Source organism: Eublepharis macularius, chromosome 15 (assembly GCF_028583425.1).
Source record: "Eublepharis macularius isolate TG4126 chromosome 15, MPM_Emac_v1.0, whole genome shotgun sequence".
NCBI classification, from domain to species: Eukaryota; Metazoa; Chordata; class Lepidosauria; order Squamata; family Eublepharidae; genus Eublepharis; species Eublepharis macularius.
The window spans coordinates 37187323-37205302 of NC_072804.1; the positions used below are offsets into that span (position 1 = coordinate 37187323).

Sequence of the window (17980 nt, forward strand, 5' to 3'; positions counted from 1 at the left end):
GAAGATGATCTCAAAGCTGGGGATGACTTGTAGGAGAGCAGGAAATCTTTAAGACATCACCGCTCAAGAGCCACCAGGAGCGCTCCAGTATTCTCTGCTTCCCAAAAGTCAGGAGTCACCAGAGAGAGCACAGGAACGGCTCACCTATATCAGGACCAATCCCAAAAGCAGCAGCAACAGGCAACAGCTGACTAGCTTATGAAAGATGGGCTGGCAGTTTCTCACCTAACCGCTGACATGTCCTCTGCATCACAAAGCACCCCTCCCCCACAAATCTTGCCTTATCTGTTTCTTTGGTTGACAGTACCCAACCAGGGTCAGCAGCTGGAGTTACACAAAACCCTGGGCTAAGCTGTGGTGACAACTACTCACAAATACAGAGAAAGAGTTCTCTGGTATTCTCCCCTGGATATTAGTATACATGGAGTTTTATGGAATATATTTATTAAGCGGCAAGTCAGGGAAGCTTACTGATACATTTGGTAGGCAATATTATTAATCCAACTACTTGCTTTCATTAACATTGGGAAATATTCACTCCTTTTCCAAAAACTAGAAGCAAGTTGGTGAGGTGGATGTCAGACAAAAGCTGCCGCAACAGAACTTCAAACAGGAGGAAAATCAAAAAGAGTCCAGTAGCACCTTTAAGACTAACCAAGGGAAGATGATAGAAATCGCTAGAGGACTAGATTGCAGGGTGTAGGTCAAATAAATCGACGCACTAGAAGATAAAAGAGAGCAGACTCTAGACAGTGAAATAGTATTTTTATTCAGAAATATAAAAAAAGAAGAAAACGAGATTCTGCAGTCCAAATATCAGGCCATTAATGGTGGCTGGTGACAGAAAGAACACTTGAAGTAGCTGATAGGATTACTGCACCATGGGGCCTGATCTAAACACACATTATCTCCATGGGAGGAAAGAGAAATATAAGCCCAGAAAATTCAGAGAAGACCTGCGGTTCAGCCAGAGAATTCATATCGCAGTTCCAAAAGTCTCTAAGCAGGAAGCTGAGCAGTTGGGATACTGGCAACCACAAAGCTCTTGGCTACAATATGAGGCTTATGGAGACGCAGCTCCTTCTTTCAAGTTCCCCACATGCAGCCCTGGTCAATACACTCAGGCCAAATACAGGCTAGTTCAACAAAAGTTGCTAAGCATGAAATTTCAGCTTGGATTTGCCTCCATCAAAGATTGCACAAATTCAGTCTGCAGAAATATTGCCTAAGATCCCCGGCTGCTGGTCCATCAGCGTAAGGGCAGTTCCATGCAGAATGGCATTTCTGTTGGTGGAGGAGAGGAGGAGGATTTCTGCAGATCCCGCCCCCACTGTTCCTAGGTGTCGACTGTCCTGCTGTCCTGCAGGAGCTCAATCTTGGGAGGCACAGAAGGCTGCAGCAGGAAGGCGGAGCGGGGGACACTGCTTTCTTCCCTTACAATTCCGGTCACACTCTTTATGTAATCTGGACCTACACAAGGCACCTGTTCATAACAAACTCACCATAAGTGCACTTTTGACTTGAGAAGTCCACAGGTAAGCTGCACTGTTCCTCTCAGAAGTCTCAAATCTGAGCACAATCAGGATCCAAGAAGGCTACATGGAGTGGTTAACTCCAAAGAGTACCAAACACCTGCCTGCTGCCATGGAGGGAGCAGAGGCCCCCACAATGCTCTCTTTCTACCATCAGATGGGAAAGGAGGGCACTCTTCCAAGTCTGCATAAACAGGGACATTGGGATGCGTCCACAGAACAGCATTCAGTTACTCTTGGTTCCACAGCCTCTGTTTCAGGATCAGATACTGGGATAGGGGAAGGTGGGAGAGAGAACAAAGGAAATGAAACATTGAGGCAGTTCAGTCAAAACCGGTATCTTTTGAAAAGCATATACTGCACAGTTGCTTCCAAAATAAATACTAAAACTTCATTTTTCTACTCAATGTAAAAAGGGGCAAAAAGCATGTATGCACGCCCAAACGCAGTAACGTCTCCCTCCCCAACTCCACCTATCAGTCTTAAACATCTGTCCAATGTGACTGCTCATGCTTGAACACCCTCAGATTTAAAGGAACACACACAGAGGGATCCTCCCAGCCCCTTAACTTCCCACTCCAGAGAAGACATGAATTCTAACCCATTTCTTGCTTACACCTGAAGTCTGCTTGCAAAATGAACAAACAAGTACAGAGGGCGCAAGAGTGCAGCTGCCTGCCAATGGTTACAGCTCTGGATATTTATGGCAGTGCATGTAGCCCCAGAATGCCTCTTACGTTCTTACGGCTGGAGATGGCTTGTTGCAGCCACAGCAGTTCCATGGTTAGGTGCTTTCGGTAGTGCTGGAGGTCAGGCAGTGCTTGAGGCATCACCGGCAATCCCTGGAAACGGAGCTCTGCACAATGAGAAATCAACATTAAGAAGCCATCCCTTGTTCCCTTGACTCTCCCCCTTTTCCTTCATTGCCTCTACCCACCGATGAAATTTGGTGTGCAAGTTTCATGGGGCAAGGATTTGTTGAGGGGTAAGGATGCTAGTTTGTGTAAAACACCACAAAGCTGCTAAAAAAACCAACTGAAATAGTAATTGCAGAGAGTACAAAAGATAATTTTGCAATGGGAGGGGAGTTCAGATGTCTGGGGGCAGGGGGTTCACATGCCTTACCTTGGCTCTGTCTGGGAGACTCTATCTCCAGTATAAGGCTGCCCCATTCAGACGACACATTGCTGCAGTCTTTGCCTTCTGCATTCTCTCCTGGCAGGATACTGGCATTCCCAAGGGGCTCAGCCAAAGGATGCTCTGGATGCGGCCTCATTTCCCCAGCCTCTGCAGCTGTTTCATTTAGAAGCTGGCTTGGATGCTGCATATCACAGTCACGCTCATTTTCTGTTTGTAACAACTTGTGACAACTAAGCTTCTCCTCCTCTTCAGTGTGGGCACTGCCCTGCTTGTCCAATCCAGCCTCTGGTCTACTTAATTCCTTTCTTTGACTTGGCTTCTGGACAGACTTGATTGAAGATATCAAAACAGGTAAAGAAAGACAGAAAGACATGACTTCATCCACCGGGCCCAGAGGGTACAACATTCCGGTCTTTTATGCATCCTCTCCCTAGCAGAAAGGCCAGCAAAGAAACCTGGGATCCCTTCAAGACCCACAAACATGTTGTGATGATAACTTGCAGTAGCGAAGGCCAACATTGGGACAAGCAGCACAGAATCAACTGACAAAGCAAGCTTCTAACACAGCAAATCTGTTTAAGCACCACAAGTCACTTCGCTGTCTTTCCTATGGTAGACCCACACAAGTGCCCCTTCTCTTTGAGGGGAGACAATTCTTCCATTCAAAATAAGCTCACCATTAATTTATTAATCATCAAACAGTGAGCCATGAAATAACTGCCACAAGAAGCAAATGACAAAATTAAAGAGCCCCAACGAGTCTAAAGTACCCACATGAAGAAGAGGCTGCTCCCCTCCCCCAGAAGGATTCTTTGTTGTGGTCTTTCTGTATCTGCTCTCTACATTAGTTTTAATAATTTGATATTCCCTGCCTCAGGGACCCAATTTGGGTGGAAAGACAGCATAGATGTGTTTTAAACAAATAAAATACAAAACTTCCTTATACCAAGTCAGGCTATCGGCCAATTTAGGTCAGCACTGTCTATTCTGAGGTCCCAAGGTCTCCTTCACATATTGTTCCCTACAACTGAGCTGTGGTACCTCTTTCCTAGAAAAAAATACTAAATTTGCTTTATTCAACTGTCCTGTATGGTCACGGTGGGCCTTCTCATTCATATATTATGAAAAAAGCAGGTAAGCAATTTGATCACTATCTTTTATGGGGCCATTTCTGATTTCCCTGTTTTCCTTTCTGGTGCAATTCAAAGCCTGAGACCTTAAACATATCACTGTCTCCACAAAAAGCAGCCTGCACTGGCCATTTTACCTTTGAGAGAAATACAGGCTTTGGTATGGAGTGCTGACTCCACTGCAGCTGATCCAGATTCCCTTCAATCTGCTTTACAATGCTCTCATACTCTCCCTTTAAGCTTTGAAACCTTTTTCTGATGAGGTGACCTCGAACACATGCCTAGGAAGAAAAAAATCATTTTTAAAAACCAAAAATAAGAATCAAATAGGAGGAAACCCAACACCTTGCCACAAGACAAGGCCGCATAAATCAACCAACTAGAACTTGTTTCTCTGGCTGCATTATGCTTGACAAGCATAACTTAAGCAGGTCTCTCTCTCTAGTGCCAAGGTTGGAAAAGCTTCACCTGCTAAACTACAGACTCGGGTGGCTGCTAAAGACACAGGAGCAAGGCCAGTAATACCCTACTATACTACTCCAGATCTCCATGAGGAGGGGGAACAGCATACTCCTCTTGCACCACTTTAGCAGATGATAAAGGAAACAATAGCATAATAATAACAGTGTGCTTATATACCACCCTTCTGGACAGACTCAGATCGGTGAACATTGTTATTGTTATTGTGAAGTCATTGTTATTGTTATTGTGAAGTCATTGTAATTATTATCCCCTACAATACAGCTGAGGAGCTGGAACTGAGAGAAGTGGCTTACCCAAGATATTTGTCTAGTAGTCTGTGGGAATACTGTGAACACATCAGAAGCACAAGTGATAAAATACCACATCATACGGTGCAGGTCAATTCTAAGCTGGCAGAGGAACTGTACTCAGACAGTGCTTATCCCTTCCACTTCACCGGTTTGGATTCTGGAAGGAGATTTTGAGTGGGGAGTTGCAAGGCCAGTACTCTGCAGCATTTTGTATCAATGACTTGGATGGAAGGGGCAGGGGGGCTTTACCAAATGTACAGATAGCACAAAACTGGGAGGGATAAGTAACTTCTAGAGACACTAATAAAGAGTTGTCATCCTCCAAGTGGTACCTGGAGTTCTTCTGACATTCCAACTGATCTCCAGAGTACAGATATCAGTTCATTTGAAGAAACGACAGCTTTGGACTGTAGACTTTACGGCATCACATTCCCCATTGAACTCCCTCCTATCCATCCCAAAATCTCCAGGAATTTCCCAAGCCAAAGCTGGCAACCCTATATTCAAAGACGACTTCATTAGCTTGGGAAGCTGAAACTGAAAGTCAAGAGAGACAAATATTAAGTGAAAAGGATAAAGGAGGGGACTGCTTGCCTCAGCCGCTAAAAAGACCTTGAGAATGAAGTCAGAAGTGAGCCTGCAGGGTGGCGTGGCTGCAAAATAAAAAAGGGACTAATGTCTAACCTACCTCACAGGGTCGTCGTTAAGCATGCATACACCCCTCCCCTAAAAAAAACAGCGACATAAAACGGGCAGAATGGAACGAAGGACTTGGAAATAAGGAAAAACAGAGGGACTCCTATTGATTTCTGTTTCCCGGTCTACTGTCTTATCCTCTTCCCCACCTGCAGCGCCATCACCCTCCTCAGCAACCGCTCTTCTTCCTCTGTCGCCATTTTTCTCCTCCTAGGTAAGCACCAGCAGTGACCGTTGCTGCTGCCCCGGCAACCGCGCCTGCCGATGACGTCAAGGATCGCGACATTCAGTTCCGTCCTCCTGCTGCCTCCGCCGCTTGTTTCCTCTTGTAATTTCAGAGAGCAGCCTCAAGGTGGCGATGCCTAGCAGCAACTTGGTGCTTTGATAGTGAGGGAGAGCGCCGGGCATATTGTTGAAAATAGAAGGAAACGGCTTGCCCGTTAAATTTGTTTTTAAAATATTTGTCAAAGCAACAGCAGAGAAAGCCTGAAGGGTTTGAAAGCATCACTTCACAGCTGCGTTCAGTGGTTTCTAAAAGATGCATCAGTAAAGGGATAAGGACTGGTTTTAAATCTTTGCAAATTTACATTTTTACCCTATTACACTGAAATTGGCTGTAGACTCGCTGTTTAATTCCCCTTGAGTCTCAATGAGAAAGGCGCACTATAAAATAATGTAATTAAGTATATCATTAATTTTTATCAAGCCTTCCTCCAGGGAGCTCAGGTAGGCAGATTCCTCCCTCCCCACACACACACTTTATTTTATTCTCATCATAATCCAGTGATCTTCCTGTCCCAGAATTATAAAACATTCAAATTTCTATGAGAAAAATACAGACTTTTAAATACATAAATTTTACTCCAGATCGTTTTAGATATAAGCGACCTTGGATCTATTATATACAAATTTGAAAAGCTCACTGTGGCAGTAATGTCAATAAAGTGGGCTAGGATGAGTGGTGCTAAAAAAAGACTAGCCCACTATTCACGTACACACACACAAAATGGGACGAGTGGTTTAAAATAAAGAAGTCAGAATTCTGTTTTCCAAAACCTTGATTGGTCTAGGATACTTTTGTCCAGTGTTTTTTTTTCTTTTAAGAAATGCTGGTACTCATGATGATGTTTGCCACCAGCTGAAAAAGATGACCATGCTGTGGAAAACGTATGGTATACATACTGTGTACCATTGTGTACTGCTTTTTCTCTGGGAACCACAAAGTTTTCCTGTACACAATTCTAGGGTTGCCAACTCTGGGATGGGAAATTCCTGGATATTTGGGGGTGGAGGAGCCTGGGGAGAACTGGTTTGGAGAAGGGACCGAAGCAAGGTATTCACTATAAAGTCCACCCTCCAAAGCAGCCATTTCTCTAGAGGAACTGATTGCTGTAGTCTGGAGATTAGTTGTAATTAGATCTCTAGGTCCCACATGGAGGCTGATAATCCTACAGACAAGCCCCATTCAAAAGAACAAGAGTAATCTTTGCAGTGAAACATGGGACTTGATGAATCTCTTTGCACTAAGTAAACTCCATTTAAGAATACCCTATGCCAACCAGATGCAGGGGGCCGAAATAATTTGTGGGCCAGGGTCTTCCCATGCCAGACACAGACCAAATCGATGCAATATGATGAGCTTTCTGGAGGTAATCCAGCTGCCCCCCCCCCCCCAGGAAGCACCCCAGGGATGCTGGGAGAGACCTGATGAACAACAGCTCCAGAATAGATTCCAAACCTCATGTTAAAATATAGTAGGAGTCAGAACGTTAATCTTTCACAGATGGAGGCCAAGGGAAAGCATGCTGACCAACATCATTTATTCAGTCCGTCGTGCACAGTCAATCAGCTCTTTATCTTACTGGGAAAATTTCTGGTGGGCTGCTGGCAGCCAGGAAGAAACTGAGCTGCCTGGGTGGTACAGGCCCCACTCCCCGTTCTCAGCCTTTCCCATTGTGTGACAATCCTTGGCAGGAGCCAACAAGCAAGTCCATTCCTGTTGTGGGGGGCAAGTCTGAGTGGAACAGCCCTAGCAGCGAAGGAAGACCCACTGAGACACTTGGCTTGTTGTGCCCCCTTTTAAGCATGCCCAGCTGCTGCTGCCATCCTGGCTGAACCAGTATCCGCACTCCGGGATGCAGGTCTGTGAGCTCTCAGTCACGCCCGCTTCTCCTGAAAGAGTCTTGAGAGAAAGGAAGGGGACCCACAAAACAAAGCATCCCACTTTCCAATCCTGGAATGTAAATCAAAGTAGAATGGTCAACAGCAAATCTTTTTATTGAAACAGTCAATGCCAACAGCTTTTAATAAGGAGGGATCGTTCTCAACAGTTGTAAGAAAGTGTAGGAGACAATTGAATTACAAGGGTCCAAAAGAGGATAAATGCCCCAAGCCCCCACAATTTAAGCTGAGGACCCCCAATCTATTGGTTTATATTGCCCAAGGATAGTGGACAACCAAGGCTGTGACTGCTTGACCTTCAGGGCAAACTGGAAGCCTATTTGCCCATCTTGTGAATCAACATTCAGTTACTCATGGGTTCAATAATTAATAATAATACATATTCAACTATATACTAATTTGATATTGCATGTACTTAAACACTCTCGATTATCTATTGACAACATGGGGGATGCTGGGAGAGGGTCCCCAAAGCTATGCTTTGCCCCAGGTTACCTTCCTGCCCAACTTATCGTCAGAGGATTCCATGCAAGCCCTCACCAAATCACCCAGTCTGTTGATTGTCACAAAGCAATTCACATATGTCACTTTTCAAATAGATTGATAGTGTTAACATAGAAGCACCTGGAGAGCTCGGAGGTTGCTATCCACACGAAGGGTGCACCGTGCCACCCATTTAAATTCTGTCCTGCCTTATCGCTGAATTTCCTACTTCCAGAAAACCCTTTGCTGTCATTTTTCCCTATTAAAGTGAAAACGAGGTGGTACAAAAAGAGTCAAGATTCTGTACTCAGGACTGCAGCTGCAGTCCTCACCATAATTAAAGGGGAGTTGGGTGGGGAAGTCATAGCCAAACAACAGAGGATATAACAAACAATAGTTTTTGTTAATGTTGTATGCTTTAATTTGTGGAGAGTTCACTGAGCATTGGGCAAGGTGGTGGCTCTTGCTTATGGCTTTTAACTGAGCTGAAACTCATGCCAAACTCCACAGGAGATGGGGGCTGGCCCACTAGAAGCAGAAGTACTGCATGGACCAACAACCCACCCCCCCTCAGATCTCTTGTAATGTCAGAAGGAGTCCCAGGGCACAATCCTGGGGTGCAGGAGACCACATTCCCCTTGGGCTTTCCTCCCCTGGCATGCACACTGTTTAATCTCCAGGCATTGGCAATTTCTACACTTGATTTTTCTGCAGGCAGTTTGAACCCAGGCCCCAATCCCTGCATCCCCCTAGATATGTCTAACTGATTTTAGCCTTTTTTCCCTGAACAAATTCAGAGGCAGCCTCCATTGCAAGCATCTTCCTCTCTCAGGTCTTCTGTTCCTTTGCCAAGCCTTCTCACTCTGTTCAAGAGAAGCCTCGGCAACCATCTGTGTTGCTTCCTCTAGACTGTGGCAGCATCTTCCAGGTCAGGGTTTTCTGCCAAGTGCAGCTTTTGGCTGAAGTATCATATTAAGTGAAAACTGAAGAGCCAAGATCCTGTCCCCCCTTTCCAAATTCTCCAAACAGAGGTCACATCCAATGTAAACAGTTATTTCAGTTCCCAGAAGCTTAAATGCATAATTCTTGTACTATACCCACTGAGAGAGGCAGGAGTGAGAGCAGAACCACTTCTTTCTGAGGAGGGCACTGCCCTGTTTGTAACTGCTTTACAAATGGTGTTATGCAGACATGCAACCCTACATCCTGTCATGTTCTCACGTGACCAAGGGACAGAAGCCAGGAAGAGGTGATGTAGACAGAAGCAGGGTTGATAATCGGAGGGCTAGTATGATTGGGGGGGAAAACAGGTTTAACCTCCACCCTAACAGTGTCCACAAAGGTACCCCTGTACTTTCTTTCCCACGTGAATGGCTGCCTTCCAATGGGGAGGGAAATAGCAATAGAGGACCCTAAAACTGTGTACCTCAGGGTTGCCTGTTGCTAAGTATCCTCTAAAATGAGGTTTTTGTGGATGTCATGTGTCTACATCTAATACGTCCTTGCCAAATGCAAGCCTGCCCACCCTCCATTCACATTCAATCTGCTATAACAGAGATTCTGCTAGTCGATAATACTGAATACTTAGAGAACCTTATAAGCATTCTGACAGCTTCATGAACTTCTCTCAGTACTCCTTAGTCTATGTAAAGCATCTTGCATAAGACATTATTAATAATAATCTTCCCAACAACCCTGTAAGGTAGGTCAGCCTTCTATCTGCATACTGCAGATTGGGGGCGGGGGAGGAACTGAAAGCAAGGAAGAGCTCTCGCCTATGCCCCTCCCACCAGTTTGAAAGGGGATGGGTCTTTCTAGCTCACTCATGCCACAATGCTTGGAAAGGGTCCCTAGAGCCAATGGATTCAATCACACAATGCAGTAGAGAATATAAATTGAGAACACAGCACTGAGCAAGAGGGCGTTATTCTTCCCTCCACTAAGCTCCACAGCTCCTTTAATCTCTGCTAGGGAAAAACATGAGTGCAAGGAAGGAACAATCTTTTCACTAGTGGGCTTAAAGCAGCCACATCCCATCCTTCACAGTGCTGCAGTCCCAATCCAGCTGCATTTTAGGCCAAAGTAGACATCTGGAGTTCAGACACAGAATTCCAGCCTCATCGTTTTTGACTTCAGTCCACCAGAGACATGTAACTTGCTTCCTCTCGAGAAGAATGCTCCATCTGCCCCATCCCACCAGGTCCCGGTCACTGATGCTCTCCCCGCACCTCCCTGCAGCACAAACTCCCCCCACCCTCCATTCAGTCCCATAGGAAGGATACATGGAGTTGCTGAGCTCTTCCAGCTGCAAAGGGAAAGAAGAAAACTGTCAGGAGTCAGTAGCTTTAGAACTAGCCAAGACTTAGGGTTACTAACTCTAGGTAGGAAAATTCCTGGAGATTTGGGAGCTGAGTCTGGGAAAGGCAGAGTTTGGGGAGGGAGCTTAGCAAGGATATGATTCCATAAAGACCAGCCTCCAACGCCATCTTATCCAGGGCAACTGATCTCAGTTGTAATCCCAGGAAAAATCCAGGCCCCACCTAGCAGTTGGCAACCCAAAGCCAAGTAACCAGGGGCTTTTGTGCAAGTGGAAGCATGTGCCAGGAAAGCTTAGTAACACTCCAATCTGGAGTAGCAAGGAAGAAGACTCAGGGGCAGCTTCCACGGGCAAAGAACCACATTCAATGGGCTGGGAACAAGTATGTGGTTTAGCTAGCTTAAAAACATAGGACTTAATCAAAGAAGTGGTCCTGGCAGGGGCTCTCTAGGAATGAAGCTTCATCAATGAGATCACGGGGTGGGGGAGGCCCTGCTCCACGTACCATCAACCTGGCCTCCACTGCAGGCACTTAGAGCAAGGCCTCTCCCCAAGACCTCTATGGGCAGGTGATCTATAATTTGCAAACATATCCTGAACAAAAGCTGGCCACTATGAGAAAAGGAATGTTCACAAACATTCTAACTATGTAGAGAGATCAGCTATTTAAATCCCAAATATTTCCTGTTAATTGGCTATACAGATCAGTAGAATGCCTTAGGTAAAATGTATGACTCAGTTTCAGGCTGAAGGAGATGAGAGAGGAAGAACGGGCAGAAAAGAAATGGCCAAAATCCTTGCCGCTCTCACATTGGTCAGCAGCTGATCCAGATTCCTGTCAGCCACAGTTTTCTTCTGGTCCTCAAAGAGCTCCTCCACACAGACGTCCAAGCTGAAGTGCAGACGGGCCAACTTCTCCTGCATCTCCCGAACATGCTCCAGTTGCTCAAAAGAACATTCCTTTCCTATGCCAGTACAAATAGACAACATGACCTCTGCAGTCTCCAGGAGATTTCAAAACAAACCTCCAACGTTGCTTCCCTCACAGAGTCTAATCCTGGTGGGAAACACAATTCCCAATGGGGACTCTTAGACTTTTCCCCAACCAGTTCACTGATCTGAAATAGCGATTTTGCATGTTTTTAACCCATATGGGATAGAGACTGGTCTGAGACCAGAGAGACATGGGTTCAAAACCTTTTACATCCATCAAGCTTAGTGTGGGACCTTGAGTTCAATCTACCTTGCAGGGTTGTTGAGAGGCAAAAAACAGAGAAAGAACCCACAAAAGCTGTTGCAAGCTGCTTAGAATGAAAGAAAAGGTACTAATATGAAAAACAGGTGTTAATGCGAATTGCCACAACCCCTCCAATTTTGGTAATCTCTCCAGTAAAGTTTGATATTCATTTAGTTTTCTTTCCTAATCTGTCGCACGGAAGGGCTCTGGGTGGGCTGCAACATGCCCTGGTCCTTAAGAACATACAAAAGGCCAGAGAGGCAGGAATTGACGTTGGATTGCTGAGGACAGACTCCACCTAACTGTCCTTTTAATCTCCAGGAACTGTGGCCTGCACAACAGGAAAGACACCTCATCTTACCCTCACAACAACCCTGCGAGAAAAGAAGACCAATCCATAGCCACTCAAATGAGCGTCACCACTGAAAAGGGATTTGAACCCAAGCCTCCCTGTTCACGATCCGGTACTCTGCCAATTACAACACAACGGCCAGGAGAACCATCAGTTCTGCACACCCACCCAGGTCAGCCTTAAGGAACTCACCGAATGCCTGCAGCTTCCCTGAATGGAAGTCATTCAGCAAGTTCAAGAGCCCTCCTTCCATTTCATATACATCCGAGACGTCTGTCAGGAAAGAGTGCTGCAGAGGGGTACCCACCGCAGTGCCCGTGGTGCTTGCAGGCTGCGGGGCTCGGGGCTTCTCCTTGTTTGCTCTGCGCCGAACACAAAGGACAATAAGAGGCCTCAAGCAGGAAGAGGCCAACCCAGCCTTGGAGACGCCAACCAGCATTACTTCCCCTTTTCCTTTTCAAGGAAGGTTGCTGGTAGGCCCAGCCTGGCGCAAGCTGCTTCCTCATGCTAAAGGGCCAGCTGAGAAATTATGTGATGAAGAATCCTTCTTGGCATTCAGTCTGATTTCCTTATAGGGAGCCACTAAAACAGCTGAAATTATGGGATGGCCTCACATGGCCTGGGCTGAAGAGTTTCTGAACGCCTCACTGCAACAACACAGGATCTTTCACATGTCTCCCCCTGCCCCAGATTAACTCACCTAACTCAGGTCGGGATGTGACACAAGCACAGAGCAAAAGGAAAGAAGGCATTCTGTGCCAAAGCGCATGCTAAGCAGACACTTTAGTTGAGCTGAGAAAAAGTCAAGCACCACACCAAAAGTGAAGCACACAATGCCCCCTCCAAGATCACAAGGTGAGATCCTAGACAACGTCTCTCCTCTCTAGTTTATCCACATAACAACTCTGTGAGGTAGGTTCAAGCTGAGAAAACACAACAGGCCCGAGGCTAGCTTGGGGTATTTGAACGTGGATCTTTCCAGTTCTAGTCTGATACTATAACATTACACAACACTACCTCTCAGTGAGGCCTATATAGGGTTGTGTCCCATGGGCCCTGCCAAATCTAACACCTGGGGAAACTGCCCTACTGTGTATTTCATCACAGGGCCACCTCTGTCCAGGCTGATATCCGGAGCTCAGGTATTGCGAGAAGTGCTCTTCCATATGCCATGACAACACAACCCTAAGACATTTACATGACGTTTCACAGAATCCCCAGGTAAGCTTTGCTCTCACAGCTGCTACAGATGATTGCTACAAAAAAATCCCTCAGATTCTTCGAACCACTGAGGTATAGTGGTTACAGGAGACCCTATGTTCAGGGACACCCAAGGTTGAATCCCTGCACTGCCATGGAAGCTTGCAGGATGAACTTGGGCCAGTACCACAGTCTCAGCCTATCCTCCCTCACAGGGTTGTTGTGAGAATGGATGAGAGGAGAATGACATGAGCTGCTTTTGGTCCCCACAATGGGAAAAGGCAGGGTATAAATGAAGTAAATGAATAAAAATAAATAAAATCTGGGCACCTTAAGCTGAGCGCCTCTAAGCACGCACGCACACACACAGGGCCCTTCCTTCGTGAAGCTTTTACGTAAAATGGTTTCAGGACAGTGTTGCTAAGTATATGCCTGTTGCTTTTTTTAAAAAATGGCATAAGGAAATCGCCAACCCAGTCTTGGAGGATTTGAACCTGGAACCTAGATTGCTTGCACTATCCCATTAAAAGCACAGAGAAGGGGGGAAAACCCCACTTTTTTCTGGCTTTACATCTTTCTGTTCCGGGAACTTGCTAGGCAGCGTCCCCATCCAACAGGTTCCAGGTTCAAATCTTCCATACCAAAGAAACCGTCTAGCTCTGTCCCAGTCCTGAACTGACCTCTTGAACTTGGCTCTTTGCTTCGGTGACGGGAGGTGAGGCATCCCTAAGGAGAACGAGGTGCTCTTGCTGGCAGGGACAAGCAGCTTGCGCAAAGCGCTGGAGGGCGCTGGATGAGCGAGTTGGGCCTTGGGGCTCCTCTTCTTCTTCTTCTCTTCCATCTTTCAACCAGTCATCTGTCTCAGATACCTACAGGGAAGGCCTCAGGAGGGGGGCACCAGGAGCAAGACAGAAATCAAAATATAGGCAACACTTCAAAAAAAAAAAAGAAAAAAGGACAAAGCTGTTAGCTGATACCTGTGGATCCTCCACATAAAGAGGCAGTGTATCTGAGTACCAGAAGCTCTGGGGAGACTGCATTGGTTCAATAGGTTCAACCTACTTTGGGGCTCAACCTACAGAGATAACTGGCTGGCCATGCTAGGAAACATGGCTAAAGGAACCTTTAATCCAATGCAGCTGGGCTCTTTGGGGCACTGAATGATTTTTTTCACTTTTCTTATAATGTGGCGTGTGCATATACCCTGCAAAAATTAGAGCACTATAAACTGGTGGAGTCCAGCTCCATTCTCCCCTCAAAGAGGCTTTCCACAGATATCCTGAAAAATCTCTTCTGTCAGGGCACTCCAAATCTCTGAATACAGTTTCTGCAGTAAGGTTCCCTCTCCAAATCAGTTTGGAAGAAGGTTAAAAGGTTGAGGGATTGCTTAGAATAGTATGTTTGCATACGGGAGGGGGTGGAAATCAGAGCCGCTGTGCTTTTGGGGTGAAGGAATGGAAGAAATACAATGCCAAGATAGACACTTCAGAAAGTGGTGAGAAGTTTCCTAAGAGCACAAGGGATGGTGATGGAGAATCAGTTCAGCCAGTCTCTTTGTGGGTGAAGGGGCTGTTTTGTCTTCCCACACTACCTGCCAGCATGTGTGCCTCAGAACCTTTCTCTATGCCAAGAGGCAGTAAAGGCCATAACTAGATTAAGGGACGATTCAGCAGAGCCGAGCAAGTACCAAAGCTTTCTCAAAGCATACAGAGCTACAGAGATGGAGGGAGTTCTTGGACAGCCATTCATCTCAAAAACTCCTTACAGTACAAAGTTAGCACGACAGGAAGAAAGGTTCAAACCAGCTGTTTTTCTATGTACCTCCAAAACCAAACCCCCCACCTATGGAGACCTCAAACAGCTTCCCCTGTGGCCTGGAATGGTTTTCTAAAACAATAGGACAAATCATGGTGGTAAATAGAGCCTCCAAGGCCGTGGACAGCATACCAGAGACAGATAATAAACAGAGGATTATGGACCTCCCAAGGTAATCGTCCAGGCCGCTTGGGAAACAGAAAGCCAGGGCAGATGGACCTTTGGTGTGATCCAGCAGGGGTCTTTTCATGTTGCATCACATACCATCAACTTGATCCCTTATCATCCTGCACCCAAACAAAATTGTCTTTTATATGAATAAAGCTCTCCACTTACCTCTCTTCCTCCTCACAGAGCTGCCTCTAGTCTCAGGGTGAAGTCCAGATGAAAAAAGGGGGAGAAATGTCTTGCAGCACCTTACAAGCAAATGGGTCGATTGTGGCAGAAGCATTCACAGGTTGGAACCCACTTTGTCAGATGCATGAAGTGACTTTTCAGGGGGCAGATATGCAAAGGCAGAGAAGAAGAAATTGCAAAGAGTGTGGCAAAAAGAATCTGAATAAAGAGGTCTGGTCTGTGGCATTTCTGTGTAAAACTACCAGATAAGCACAGTGACCATTAGCAATAGCTGTAATCAGGGATGTAACACAGTCTACCTAGTTATGGTAAGCAAATTTACACCTCTCATGGTTAAGAAAAGAGTAATCTCTGTTTGCCCTGACCTAGATAGACCAGGCAAGTCCTATCTCATCAGATTTCAGAAGCTAAGCAGGGTCGGCCTTGGTTAGTAATTGCATAGGAGACAACAAAGGAAGATAAGGATTGCTATGCAGAGGCAGGTGATAGTAAAGCACATCTATTTAGTCTCTTGCTTGGAAAACCCCAGCAGGGGGTCGCCATAAATCAGCTATGACTTGACAGCACTCTCCACCACCACCAATCTCAGTTTAGGCCCTGGTAAATATTATTAAGAATTATTAACACTATTGATCAATTATAATTTAATTCATTTCCTGTTCGACTCCCCTTTAAAGTTTCACTATTCAAGAATGGTGACTTGCAAGCCAGCGACATATATCTGCTGCCCTGAGACATCACTGTGGGCTCTAGCCAGTGATCGCTTGTGCCACAATAAACCTGCTGGTCTTCAAGGGGACACACGATGACTCCTCTTTGGTTTTGCTGCAGCAGATGAGCAGAACTCCCCAGCTAAAATCTAAGGAACAACCTCTTTAGATGTAATTTAAAACCACAACTCTCTCCTTTCGCACCCACCCCCGCTAGTGTAAGTACTTTTCAAGATTCTTGTGCTAGATGTATTGTCGAAGGCTTTCACGGCCGGAGAACGATGGTTGTTGTGGGTTTTCCGGGCTGTATTGCTGTGGTCTTGGCCAAGACTACGGCGATACAGCCCGGAAAACCCACAACAACCATTCTTGTGCTAGTCTTACAGTGCAACCCTATGCAGAGTTACATCAGTCTAAGACCATTGATTTCCATCGGGTGATGGTGGGGGACTACTGGGGAGGGTCGACGCGAGGCGCCCCCCCTCCCCCCAATCCATGCTTCCCGGTCTGCATTTGCACAGGAAAGTCGAAAAGGAGCAGCTTCGCCACCCGCTCCAAAGCGCCCCGACTGCGGTCCAACCCGGAGCACCCCGCCGAACCAGCGCGAGCAGGCGGAGGCTGGCACCGGAGGGCCAAACTGGCCTTGGTAAGGACAGAGCTCAGAGCGGCCGCAGTGCCGGCGGCCGGCCCCCGTGGCAAGAGGCCGCCCGCCGCCATCCACCGAGGCCCAGGAGCCTTCCGAACAGACCAAGCCGCGCAGATCCCAGCTATACCTTGGCGGAGGCTTCCCTCGCCCGCCCGGCCCTAGATCGTCTGCGCGCCTGGCCTTTACGCGACTAAGGTCAGGCGCTATGCTCTGTCTTTGCCCCCAAGCCCAAATCCCCGTCAAGAGAGCCTCTGGGCACGTGCAGAGTGCAGCTGCATCGGCGCCTCAAGATCTCACCGGAAAGCGGCTAGGTTTTGTCGTCCTCGATGCTTTTTAACCGCAGCCTCTCTGGCAATCACGCACGCACGCACAAAGACTGCAGAGCCGCAACTGGGACCACCCCCTTTATGCCCCCCCCTGCTCTGCTTTGTTGAATTGCTGCTAAATATGAAATGTTATCATAGTGAGCCGAATCAAAACTTGAGGCCAGACCACGTTAGGAACAGATTCTTTAGTATCAGGCCTAGCTTGGGTTTGGCACTAGGTGCCAAACTAGCCTTCAGCAGCAATTCAGGGCATCCAAAACGCGGGTCAGGCTTGCCTACTTTTCAACCCAGATCTTGCACCAGAGCATCCCCACCTGAAAGCACCTAGTGCAGAGACACTTTTATGTAACTCAAGCTTTATTTTGGGAAGCAAAGTACACCAGCACCTGGGGTTGAGTTAGGAGTTACAAACTAGGCAGGTGCTGCCCTTTCCCAAAGTCAGTGGATTTAGTGGCACCAGCCCCTCTCAGTTTATGCCATGTACACAGTGCTGCTCTCAGGGGGAGATTCAGTGTTCAGGGCTCTATTGCATAGCTGGAGTCACCTGGCCTGCAATTCCAGGACTGAAGGAAGGTAAGATAAAAATGGGAAAATACTCTTCCCTTATTCTGCTTGACAGGAGAGTGCCGTTGAAACTATGATTTTATTACTTTCCTAGCAGAACACAGCAGGGATAGACCTTGTATAGAGGTTTGTGTCACAAATCTTTGTTTAGTTAGAGCTACTTCTAAGTAACAAATATCCCAAATACTCCCAGTATATTACTTCTAGAAACAGAACGTGGAAACTAACCTTATCAGCTAAGCAGTGCAGCAACAAAGTTCCCATGAAATAAAAGCTTTGAAAAAGCCTACAGCAGATCTTTCCTTGAGTCTTCTATGCGAGGCAGGAGTTGAGATTGCAGCAGCCAGTGAGCTATCTGATGGGAAACCCTGGTGTACAGCATCCACTGCAAGAGAGTCCTTGCAGCCAGGGCCAACCTAGTTAGGGAACTAGGGTTTCTAACTAGTACTTTCCTTCATAGCATATTGGAATTAGCAGAAGGATTAAGCTCGAGTAGTCAGAGCATAAAGGAAGGGGGTGGG

At 46.5% G+C, this 17980-nt stretch overlaps 2 protein-coding genes across 6 annotated transcripts; both read right to left on the reverse strand.

The window, feature by feature from the left end:
* Window positions 1-748: 748 nt before the first annotated feature.
* Window positions 749-5495, reverse strand: IQCC (IQ motif containing C). 2 transcript variants are annotated; one of them, XM_054999575.1, is made up of 5 exons: window positions 5421-5495; window positions 3940-4083; window positions 2658-3000; window positions 2278-2388; window positions 749-1801 (listed from the first exon to the last, which is right to left on the reverse strand). In XM_054999575.1, the coding sequence occupies exons 1-5, from the start codon at window positions 5469-5471 to the stop codon at window positions 1686-1688; spliced, it is 765 nt and encodes a 254-aa protein (XP_054855550.1). In that variant the 5' UTR covers window positions 5472-5495; the 3' UTR covers window positions 749-1685. The 2 variants fall into 2 exon arrangements, with proteins under 2 accessions (XP_054855550.1, XP_054855552.1); XM_054999577.1 differs by having other exon boundaries at window positions 2270-2388.
* Window positions 5496-7530: 2035 nt separating this feature from the next.
* Window positions 7531-16914, reverse strand: CCDC28B (coiled-coil domain containing 28B). Of its 4 annotated transcripts, none has more exons than XM_054999891.1 (7): window positions 16867-16914; window positions 15193-16072; window positions 13722-13910; window positions 12034-12203; window positions 11063-11217; window positions 10218-10240; window positions 7531-8894 (listed from the first exon to the last, which is right to left on the reverse strand). In XM_054999891.1, exons 3-7 carry the CDS (start codon window positions 13880-13882, stop codon window positions 8840-8842), a joined length of 564 nt encoding a protein of 187 aa, XP_054855866.1. In that variant the 5' UTR covers window positions 13883-13910; window positions 15193-16072; window positions 16867-16914; the 3' UTR covers window positions 7531-8839. The 4 variants fall into 4 exon arrangements, with proteins under 4 accessions (XP_054855866.1, XP_054855863.1, XP_054855865.1 ...); XM_054999888.1 differs by having other exon boundaries at window positions 13722-13923; XM_054999890.1 differs by lacking the exon at window positions 16867-16914 and adding an exon at window positions 16697-16797 and having other exon boundaries at window positions 13722-13923; window positions 15193-15346.
* Between the last annotated feature and the right edge of the window lie 1066 nt (window positions 16915-17980).